Source organism: Hypomesus transpacificus, chromosome 2 (genome assembly GCF_021917145.1).
Source record: "Hypomesus transpacificus isolate Combined female chromosome 2, fHypTra1, whole genome shotgun sequence".
Taxonomy (NCBI): Eukaryota; Metazoa; Chordata; class Actinopteri; order Osmeriformes; family Osmeridae; genus Hypomesus; species Hypomesus transpacificus.
This window is the reverse complement of record NC_061061.1, coordinates 1,636,263-1,648,218: the sequence shown is the minus strand read 5'-3', so window position 1 is coordinate 1,648,218 and position 11,956 is coordinate 1,636,263. Positions and strand designations below refer to the sequence as shown.

Below are 11,956 nucleotides of genomic sequence, written 5' to 3'. Positions count from 1 at the left end.
CCCCATGCTGTCTGTGTATCTATCCAACAGGGGGATTATATCTCTATTGCTCCCTGCCTCATATGTCATGTATGTATGTGTTGCATCGAGGAGGCAGGGAGTGCTTCCCTTAGATCATCCACTCCGCCAAAGTAAATCTACATGTCCATGTCATGTAACAATAAATGCTCAAATCTAATACGTGATTGTCTTGACTGAACTACACACACACACACTCACTACACACACACACTCACTACACGCTCTCACACACACACTCAATACACACACTCACTACACACACTCACTACACACACTCACACACACACTCACTACACGCTCTCACACACACACACACACACACACACTCACTACATGCTCTCACACACACACACACTCACTACACGCTCTCACACACACACACACACTCACTACACACACACACACTCACTACACGCTCTCACACACACACACACTCACTAGACGCTCTCACACACACACACACACTCACTACACGCTCTCACACACACACACACTCACTACACGCTCTCACACACACACACACTCACTAGACGCTCTCACACACACACACACACACACACTCACTAGACGCTCTCACACACACACACACACACTCACTAGACGCTCTCACACACACACACACTCACTAGACGCTCTCACACACACACACACACTCACTACACACACACACACTCACTACACGCTCTCACACACACACACACTCACTAGACGCTCTCACACACACACTCACTAGACGCTCTCACACACACACACACTCACTCAGTACACACACACACACTCACTACACGCTCTCACACACACACACACACACTCACTACACGCTCTCACACACACACACACTCACTAGACGCTCTCACACACACACACACACACACTCACTAGACGCTCTCACACACACACACACACACTCACTACACGCTCTCACACACACACACACACTCACTACACGCTCTCACACACACACACACACACACTCACTAGACGCTCTCACACACACACACACTCACTAGACGCTCTCACACACACACACACTCACTAGACGCTCTCACACACACACACACACACACACACTCACTACACACACACACACTCACTACACACTCTCACACACACACACACTCACTAGACGCTCTCACACACACACTCACTAGACGCTCTCACACACACACACACTCACTCAGTACACACACACACACTCACTACACGCTCTCACACACACACACACACACACACTCACTACACGCTCTCACACACACACACACTCACTAGACGCTCTCACACACACACACACACACACTCACTAGACGCTCTCACACACACACACACACACTCACTACACGCTCTCACACACACACACACTCACTACACGCTCTCACACACACACACACACACACTCACTACACGCTCTCACACACACACACACTCACTAGACGCTCTCACACACACACACACACTCACTACACACACACACACTCACTACACGCTCTCACACACACACACACTCACTAGACGCTCTCACACACACACACACACTCACTAGACACTCTCACACACACACACACTCACTAGACGCTCTCACACACACACACACACACACTCACTAGACGCTCTCACACACACACTCACTAGACGCTCTCACACACACACACACTCACTAGACGCTCTCTCACACACACACACACTCACTACACACACACACACTCACTACACGCTCTCACACACACACACACTCACTAGACGCTCTCACACACACACACTCACTAGACGCTCTCACACACACACACACACACACACTCACTCACTACACACACACACACACTCACTAGACGCTCTCACACACACACACACACTCACTAGACGCTCTCTCACACACACACACACACACTCACTAGACGCTCTCACACACACACACACACACACTCACTACACGCTCTCACACACACACACACTCACTAGACGCTCTCACACACACACACACACACACTCACTAGACGCTCTCACACACACACTCACTAGACGCTCTCACACACACACACACTCACTAGACGCTCTCTCACACACACACACACTCACTACACACACACACACTCACTACACGCTCTCACACACACACACACTCACTAGACGCTCTCACACACACACACTCACTAGACGCTCTCACACACACACACACACACACTCACTCACTACACACACACACACACTCACTAGACGCTCTCACACACACACACACACTCACTAGACGCTCTCTCACACACACACACACACACTCACTAGACGCTCTCACACACACACACACACACACTCACTACACGCTCTCACACACACACACACACTCACTAGACGCTCTCACACACACACACACACACTCACTAGACGCTCTCACACACACACACACTCACTAGACGCTCTCACACACACACACACACACACACACTCACTAGACACTCTCACACACACACACACACACACACTCACTACACGCTCTCACACACACACACACTCACTAGACGCTCTCACACACACACACACACAGTTTGTCTTCCTCCTTTGATGTGTAATTCCGTCATGAAGGCCTGCGAACCAAAGGCCATGGCAGTGTTCATGTCGCCTTGGAAGTGGTGATCCAGAGGATTTGTGGCCCAGAGTCACACCAAAGGAGCTACAGGTGACACTCCAGCAGTCAGTGTTCATTATTACATTAGTCCTGTGGAGAAAAGAGAGACCAGCCAACATGTTCATTATTACATTAGCCCTGTGGAGAAAAGAGAGACCAGCCAACATGTTCATTATTTGCTTCCGGAGTTACAGAAGACAGAGGATAATGAGCTAAATAAAAAGATTGAGATTATGGGATGGATTAAGACATGTCATTTAACATCTGGACGGCAGATTAATAAATAATTGTAAAATTTTTCATTGATTATGTTCTTGAATATATTTGACAATAAACGTGGTAAATGATGTGTGGCTGTTGATCTGATGTGCAATTTATGATTCCAGACTCATCCTAAAGTGTTTCTGAGAGCAAATCATTTATTTTATTTCTGTAAAAAATATTTGGTGTATTCGACTTCGTGCAGTGCAAACGGTGCCGACAGACGGCTGACTTGAAGCAGCCAATGGCATTCACTGCTTCAAGTCAGCAAGCTGCAGCTGGCTGTCGGCGGCGCCGGCGCTGCATGAAGTCGAACACACCTATTGACGTGACCAATCCACACCATGCTAGTCTTTGCTAGGACAACAATGATAATGTATTTTTGCATGATCTGTCAATCACCCTGGGATCTGCGACGGTGACCCCTTCATCCTCTGCCAGGAACCTTGGGGTTACCATGGATGACGAGCTCTCCCTCACGGCCCACATTGCTGCAGTCTCCCGGTCGTGTAGATTCACCCTCTACAACATCCGGAAGATCAGGAGATACCTGTCTGAGCACTCCACCCAGCTGATTGTCCAAGCACTGGTCCTCTCCAAGTTGGACTACTGCAACTCGCTGCTCGCCGGTCTCCCAGCATGTGCAACCCGCCCTCTCCAGAGGATTCAGAACGCAGCGGCCCGCCTGGTCTACAATCTACCCAGACGCTCCCATGTTACCCTGCTCCTCATCTCCCTCCACTGGCTTCCCATCACGGCCCGCATCAGATTCAAGACCCTGGTACTGACCATCGGAGCAGTGAACGGGACTGCACCCGACTACATCAAGTCTCTCCTGCAACCTTACACCCCCACCCGTCACCTACGGTCTTCTTCAGACAACCGCCTGGTGGTCCCACCGCTCAAGAGCGCCCGGTCCCAAAACAAACTCTTCTCCTGCCTGGCTCCCCAATGGTGGAACCAGCTCCCCACCTCCATCAGGGACACTGACTGTCTCCCCACCTTCAAGAAAAGGCTCAAGACACACTTGTTCCGGTGTTACGTCCCAACTGGTTCCCAATTTAACTGGTTCCCCAGCTGTGCGTGCACCTATCAGTCTGCTTCTATCACCAGATTCGTCACAAATTCACAAACGTATTACTGGCGATTTTCAAGTCGGATCTCATATTTGCTGCGGCAAATATGAAAGTAGGCCTATAGGCTATGGGCTACGTGTGCACCACATTAGAGTACCATTCGCGACAAAATAAATAGAGACAAAATAAAACATTTGCAGGTTCGCATGAAGTGGGATTCGATCGCACTAGAGCAAAAACAGGTGCGAGAGTCAGTTGATATACACCTCGAGCTATACTAGCTCTGACCAATGGCCTGAATGGTTACGTATTTCTTAACTACGTTGGCCTTCAGGTAACCTTCACGTAATCTTCTGAATCAACTGGTTTCCATAGACAATACCCGAATGTAGGCTACTAATCACGTATTTTGGGTTATTTGGAGGCAATAACCGTATTTACCACGACATCAAAGCTCTAACACCACATATTAAAAATTCATACTAAGAACGTCGCTGCTAACCCAGACAATACGATCAAAATACACGTGACACAACATGGGAACGTTCGTTTCCTAAGCGATTTGTGCAGCCATGGCTGAGTGTTTCTTCGCTAAATCTTTTTAAATCAATTCATTTCATAATAGTATATTCTGAACAAATGTAGTGAGCACTACATTACAGCCATTCACACCATAATAAATGGAAATAAGAAAATAAAAGATTCGAGCACGAACAAAAATACATGCTTTTTAATGAGCCGTTTCGTTACACCGCGGGCTACTAAACAAATAACTCATAAAGTCACAAATGTATTAAGTACGTTGGCGTTCAGGCAACATGTTGTTTTGGTTCTTCTGGATCAACTAGTTACCATAGACACTACCCGAATGTAGGCTACTCATCACGTATTTGGAGTTGTCTCAAGGCAATAGCCATATTAACCACGATGTCACAGACTGACAACACATATTGTGAAGTAATTTAGTAGTTTAAATCGTCGCTGCATGATATAGAAACGTGGGCACAGACATGATCCTACTTCTGATACCCTTTCAAAAAAACCTTACCATTAGTCTACTAAAATATGGTTAGTACACCTTTAGTTCACTTTTGATATACTTATAAGAAGTAGCCTATAGGCCTACGTAGAAAACAGATGTACCAAAAAGCTATTGAAGTTTGAAGATTTATTTTGAATAAAAAACATTTTGTTACAACCTGACATGAAAATAAACAAAATAAAGGCTGTGCAATGTTTAAGCATATATATTTTTAATAGTTAAACATAATTTTTATGTTCCTAATTCATGTTGTCGAAAAGCTATTGAGTTTTGACATTTTAAATGTGTAGGCCTAGTAGATGGTTTGGGAATCAGAAATCGATGCATGATAAAAGGTTTTTCTTTGTAGGTACAAACACACAATCCATGGCTTATCCATGGCTAACGAAGCTAAAAGACTGTTAATGTCTTTAACCCGTGTATCTTCTATGAAAATAAATAACGATTACAACTGAAGCAGAAGTATGAAATTCCAGGGTCTAACATTAAACACCAATGCTGCACTTTACTATTCGTCAGTCAACTGCCAGAACAAGAAACAACAAGTATGCTGACTGCCTATATTGCAGGTAAAGAAAATCTGAAGTGGAGAGCAAATAAAATGACAAACGTTCAATATTCCAGTAAACCTGTGCAGGTTAAATCACTTTGGTATCGGGAGTGGGATCATAATCTCATCAGAGGAAGCTATCTAGCCGCAGTTGATGTCGAACGCACCTTTTTTGACGGAGTGACGTAATGACGTTGAGCTGACGCTTGTGCAGCTGACGTGTAGGCTGGGGAAGGAAGTAATGTCAGATAGCTTTGACACTTGGGTTTCAGCTACTTTAATTGTGTGCACACATTAATAGTTCATAATGTTATTAGCTAGGTAGCTAACAAAACTACAACAGAAGAAAAAACGGAGCAATTCCTACAGGTAACTCATGGCTAGGAAGCTTGCCTCCTAAAACGCGGATACGGCTGCTAGCAGTAGGAAGCTAGAGAAGCACATAGCTAGTACAGCTGATCATCTTTACGGCTGTATTGCCTATGCGCTTTGGTGTAACTGAGCCAGCTGGGCTCCAACATGGCAGTGGATCTCATTTCTGTTTATGCAGTTATCGCGTGTATAATGGTTGTGTTACATGAGAATACTGCAAGCTTCTGTACACCCAGTTTTCAAGACAAAACAATTGTAGGATCATCCCGTTCTTAAGCTAATGAAATTAGCCAGCCAGCAGTAGCTAGCAACTTAGCTCCTTTATACCTTGTTTACTCACTGCAAATAATGGACATGTCAACGTACGGGCTGTATCCACACCGACGTCGATTGACAAACTTCCACTTACAGTTCTGAATCATGTTAATTGCTAGGTGTTCATTTGTTTATGTTAAGTTTATGTCTGTGTTTTGTCTTGTGGGTCCTATTTCTACAGTGCAATCAGAATTGGAGAGCGAGCTACCAAACGTTGAGTCATGGGTAGACGGAAGGTACCAGACTTGTACCGAGCCCCCTTCCCCCTCTATACCGTCAAAGTAGATCCTACAACGGGGTTGGTAATCACGGCGGGCGGCGGAGGTGCCTCGAAGACGGGGATAAAGAACGCTCTGGTAATTAAGAGCCCTTTATGTTGCTCTGATCTGATTGCTCTGTTGGGATGGGTAGAGCTCTGTTGTAGAGCATTTAAAATCAGATCAAGAGATGTTAAATGAACACATTATTTATGCCCTGATTGTTAATTCTTCTATGGAGGGATAAGAATCACCCAGTTGTTGTTGTTGCAGCACTTCCTGGGTTTGGGGATGTCAGGGGGCCAGTTCACTGCCACGCTGCTCCACACCCACGACACAGAGACTCGGGCAACCATGAACATGGCCCTGGGGGGCGACGTCATCGCTGCGGGGCAGGACGGTAGCTGCTGCCTCATGCGGTTCAGACGCAAGGAGGAGAAGGAGGGACGCAAGGCTGCAGCCACAGAGGGTAAAGAGGGGCAGCAGCCCAGCAGGGGGTCTGATAACAGCAGCCCAGCAGGGTCTCTGTAAGAAGGGCTGAATAGTGCTCAGAATGCTGATATGTTTCTGTGGTTCCCCATGTGTCCATCAGGGGGCAGCAGCGAGCGGGGTGGAACCAGGAGGAGAGCAGGGCGGGGGGCCAGAGAGGGGGCCGCGGGCGGGGACACCAAGGAGGACACGCCCCAGATCTGCGTGGAGGGGGTGGGAGAGGTGCAGTCTGATCTCAACCCCCAGGACCCCCTCCAGAAGGTGGTCAGGTTCAGCCCAGACCTCAGTCTGCTGCTGGTCGGGGGCACGGACGGGCACATACGAGTCTGGGAGGTCAGCTGGGGGGGAGGGGGAGGGGGGGGGGGGGGTTTGGCTGGGACAGGTACAAGACTGTACTACAGTAGTATCTCTTGTTAAACTGTTGTCTGACTGTACTTCCTACAGTATCCGTCCCTGAAGGAGAAGTATGACTTCAAAGCCCACAAGGGGGAGGTAGAAGATTTGGACATTAGTGAAGACAACAAGGTAGGACATTAGTGAAGATAACCTGGTAGGACAGTAGTGAAGATAACCTGGTAGGACATTAGTGAAGACAACCTGTTAGGACATTAGTGAAGATAACCGGGTAGGAAAGTAGTGAATACAACAAGGTAGGACAGTAGTGAAGACAACAAGGTAGGACATTGGTGAAGATGCCCTGGTAGGACAGTAGTAAAGGTAACCTGGTCAGACATTAGTGAAGACGTGAAGACAACAAGGTCATACATTAATGAAGATAACCTGGTAGGACATTAGTGAAGATAACCTGGTCAGACATTAGTGAAGATAACCTGGTTGGACATTAGTGAAGGTAAAATTGCAGAAGCCTTTCATTCAACGTTCTAAAGTAGCCAGTGGGATTTTATTGTGTGTGATATGCATGCATATGTTTGTGTTCCAGCACCTGGTGACGGTGGGCAGAGACATGGCCTGCAGCCTGTGGTGTGGGACGCAGCTAAACATGAGTCTAGACTGGAGCAGAGCTCTGCCACAGGTGGCAGAGAGGACCTACAGATACCAGGCCTGCAGGTACCCTCATACAGCCCTACAGATACCAGGGCTGCAGGTACCCTCATACAGCCCTACAGATACCAGGCCTGCACTGCAGGTGCCCTCATACAGCCCTACAGATACCAGGGCTGCACTGCAGGTACCCTCATACAGCCCTACAGATACCAGGGCTGCACTGCAGGTACCCTCATACAGCCCTACAGATACCAGGGCTGCAGGTGCCCTCATACAGCCCCACAGATACCAGGGCTGCAGGTGCCCTCATACAGCCCTACAGATACCAGGGCTGCAGGTACCCTCATACAGCCCTACAGATACCAGGGCTGCACTGCAGGTACCCTCATACAGCCCTACAGATACCAGACCTGCTGGTGCCCTCATACAGCCCTACAGATACCAGACCTGCAGGTACCCTCATACAGCCCTACAGATACCAGACCTGCAGGTACCCTCATACAGCCCTACAGATACCAGACCTGCAGGTACCCTCATACAGCCCTACAGATACCAGGGCTGCAGGTGCCCTCATACAGCCCTACAGATACCAGGGCTGCAGGTACCCTCATACAGCCCTACAGATACCAGGGCTGCACTGCAGGTACCCTCATACAGCCCTACAGATACCAGACCTGCTGGTGCCCTCATACAGCCCTACAGATACCAGGGCTGCACTGCAGGTACCCTCATACAGCCCTACAGATACCAGGCCTGTAGGTGCCCTCATACAGCCCTACAGATACCAGGGCTGCAGGTACCCTCATACAGCCCTACAGATACCAGGGCTGCAGGTACCCTCATACAGCCCTACAGATACCAGACCTGCAGGTACCCTCATACAGCCCTACAGATACCAGGCCTGCAGGTACCCTCATACAGCCCTACAGATACCAGGCCTGCACTGCAGGTACCCTCATACAGCCCTACAGATACCAGGGCTGCACTGCAGGTACCCTCATACAGCCATACTGATACCAGGGCTGCAGGTGTCCTCATACAGCCCTACAGATACCAGGTCTGCAGGTGTCCTCATACAGCCCTACAGATGCCAGGCCTGCAGGTACCCTCATACAGCCCTACAGATACCAGGTCTGCAGGTGTCCTCATACAGCCCTACAGATACCAGACCTGCAGGTACCCTCATACAGCCCTACAGATACCAGGCCTGCAGGTGCCCTCATACAGCCCTACAGATACCAGGCCTGCACTGCAGGTACCCTCATACAGCCCTACAGATACCAGACCTGCACTGCAGGTACCCTCATACAGCCCTACAGATACCAGGCCTGCAGGTACCCTCATACAGCCCTACAGATACCAGGGCTGCAGGTACCCTTACGTACCCTTTGACGTAAGCCTGGCTTAAATGGTAAACTAGCTTTATGGAACAGCCCCTTGATCACCTGTTGTTGTTGTGGTGTCCCTGTGGTGGTGGTGTTGTGATGATGGTGTTGTGATGGTGGTGTTGTGATGGTGGTGTTGTGATGGGGTGTTGTGATGGTGGTGTTGTGATGGTGGTCATGTGATGGTGGTGTTGTGATGGTGGTGTTGTGATGGTGGTCATGTGATGGTGGTGTTGTGATGGTGGTGTTGTGATGGTGGTGTTGTGATGGTGGTGTTGTGATGGTGGTGTTGTGATGGTGGTGTTGTGATGGTGGTCATGTGATGGTGGTCATGTGATGGTGGTGTTGTGATGGTGGTGTTGTGATGGTGGTGTTGTGATGGTGGTCATGTGATGGTGGTGTTGTGATGGTGGTGTTGTGATGGTGGTGTTGTGATGGTGGTGTTGTGATGGTGGTGTTGTGATGGTGGTCATGTGATGGTGGTGTTGTGATGGTGGTGTTGTGATGGTGGTGTTGTGATGGTGGTGTTGTGATGGTAGTCATGTGATGGTGGTGCAGGTTCGGACGGGTGGAAGACCAGGAGGAAGCCCGCAGGCTGTACACCGTCCAGATCCCTCACAAGCGAGACAGGAAGCCCCCACCGTGCTACCTCACCAAGTGGGATGCATCCAACTTCCTGCCCATGCTAGTGGCCCCCTGCGGCACCGAGGTCATATCCTGTCTGGCTGTCAGGTGAGGGGGAGGAGGAGGGAGCAGGGGGATTCTGTTTAGGGCACTGTCTCAGAGAAGTAGTTGGGATGAGCCTGTTTATCTGCGGTTTATGTGATGTGTTTTACACTTAAGTGTTGTTGTTGCTGTGTTTCCTTCCCAGTGACTCTGGAACATACTTAGGGCTGGGAACTGTGACAGGATCCGTGGCTGTCTACATTGCCTTCTCACTCCAGGTGTGCGCACACACACATTCAAAAAACAAAACCCATCCCACATTGGTTGTAAAGGCAGGTAATGTTGTTGAGATTTTTGGGGGTCATATTTGCTGACATAAACTTCACATCCTGATAGCAACCAATAATGAATGGTTTGATAATAAATAAAATCTATCCGTTATCCATGGGCGTCCAGGACTGTAGTAAACATGACCGATCATTAAGGTTGGACTGGAACTAATGATTGGACGGCATTCGGACCAAATGCAATGATTGCACGGGCTTCTCGTCTGTCTACCTCCCGTCATGCGCTTTGGATTTTGAGGGTTTGCAAAACGTATCTATCCTGCCATTAAGTGTGTGTGTGTGTGTGTGTGTGTGTGTGTGTGTGTGTGTGTGTGTGTGTGTGTGTGTGTGTGTGTGTGTGTGTGTGTGTGTGAGAGAGCAGAAGCTGTACTACGTGAAGGAATCTCATGGCATTGTGGTGACAGATGTGTGCTTCCTGCCTGACTCTGCTCAAGGCCAGCTGATGCGAGGCAACCACGAGGCTGCCATGTTGAGTGTGGCGGTGGACAGTCGCTGCCAGATGCACACTGTCCGCAGCAGAAGTGAGTTCTGGTGCCCTGCAGCCCCAACCCCTTGTACACCTGCCACTGACGACCAGCTGTGCTGGACTACTGTACATAATGCATCAGTAAACCCTGGTCTCTCCCCAGGGTCCCTCCCGCTGTGGCTGCTACTGGTCCTGGGGGGCCTCCTGGTATTGGGGGCAGTCCTGCTGCAGCTTCTCCTCCCAGGATCTCTGTAGCTGCTGACCAGGACCTAGAGGAGCCCTGTAGCTGCTGACCAGGTCCTAGAGGAGCCGACCAGGACCCTGCAGACGTCAGGCTGTGTTCCCGGAGCCTGCAGCAGCAACACCACCACCACACCTCAGCCTCACAGACAGCCTGCTAACAGCATCCTCATCTATTATTGATTTTATTTAATTTCTGAAAATGGTTTGTTTGATCCCTGGTTCCTGTGACAACCCTGGTTACCCACATGACACACTTGGTTCAACCAGACCTGCATCCGTCTTCAAATATAATTCTGTATCAGGGTGAGCGTTAAGGGCCTGTGGGGTTAAGTTAGTGGGAGGTTCTGTATCAGGGTGAGCGTTAAGGGCCTGTGGGGTTAAGTTAGTGGGAGGTTCTGTATCCTCACCAGGAATGTACAAGGACCAAGGCCTTTTTTATTCGAATATTTAAGGAGTTGTGTAAAATATATAAATCTACTTTAAAAAGATGTTTGTGTGGTTGTGTATCCTTGTCCCCTGCAGATAGAGCTGAGCCCTGCTTCTCTGCTCGGCCACTAGGAGGCAGGGTTTATTAAGTGAGAAATCACATTTTATTTTCCCTTTACATTTAGAAAAGTTGAATTTTATCATGTGAAATGGGGATCCAGGAAATTGTGTTGCTATTTCACATAAATCACACCCAATTGTTGTGTCTGGTCAATTTGTCCAGACACAAGTGATCATCTTCAAAGCAATCAAAAGTTAAAACCCAATTCAGTCACAAAATGGCAAAAGCAATACCAGCATCTTTTCTGGTGGAGATTTCAGTCTGTCGTTATGTTCTGTAGGGAAGGGAGGGAGAATT

The 11,956-nt window shown here is 48.6% G+C and overlaps 1 protein-coding gene across 6 annotated transcripts; it reads left to right on the top strand.

Moving 5' to 3' along the window:
• The first annotated feature begins 5,765 nt into the window (after window positions 1–5,765).
• Window positions 5,766–11,600, top strand: preb (prolactin regulatory element binding). 6 transcript variants are annotated; one of them, XR_006957706.1, is made up of 11 exons: window positions 5,766–5,936; window positions 6,436–6,610; window positions 6,785–6,980; window positions 7,104–7,333; window positions 7,445–7,525; window positions 7,941–8,105; window positions 8,343–8,384; window positions 8,533–9,339; window positions 9,949–10,122; window positions 10,262–10,334; window positions 10,765–10,783. XR_006957706.1 is itself a non-coding variant. In XM_047042278.1 (10 exons), the coding sequence occupies exons 2-10, from the start codon at window positions 6,476–6,478 to the stop codon at window positions 11,122–11,124; spliced, it is 1,269 nt and encodes a 422-aa protein (XP_046898234.1). In that variant the 5' UTR covers window positions 5,766–5,936; window positions 6,436–6,475; the 3' UTR covers window positions 11,125–11,600. The 6 variants fall into 6 exon arrangements, 5 of the variants coding, with proteins under 5 accessions (XP_046898234.1, XP_046898225.1, XP_046898241.1 ...); XM_047042278.1 differs by lacking the exons at window positions 8,343–8,384; window positions 8,533–9,339 and adding an exon at window positions 11,033–11,600 and having other exon boundaries at window positions 7,941–8,068; window positions 10,765–10,924; XM_047042269.1 differs by lacking the exon at window positions 10,765–10,783 and having other exon boundaries at window positions 8,343–8,569; window positions 8,765–9,339.
• Window positions 11,601–11,956: the final 356 nt, after the last annotated feature.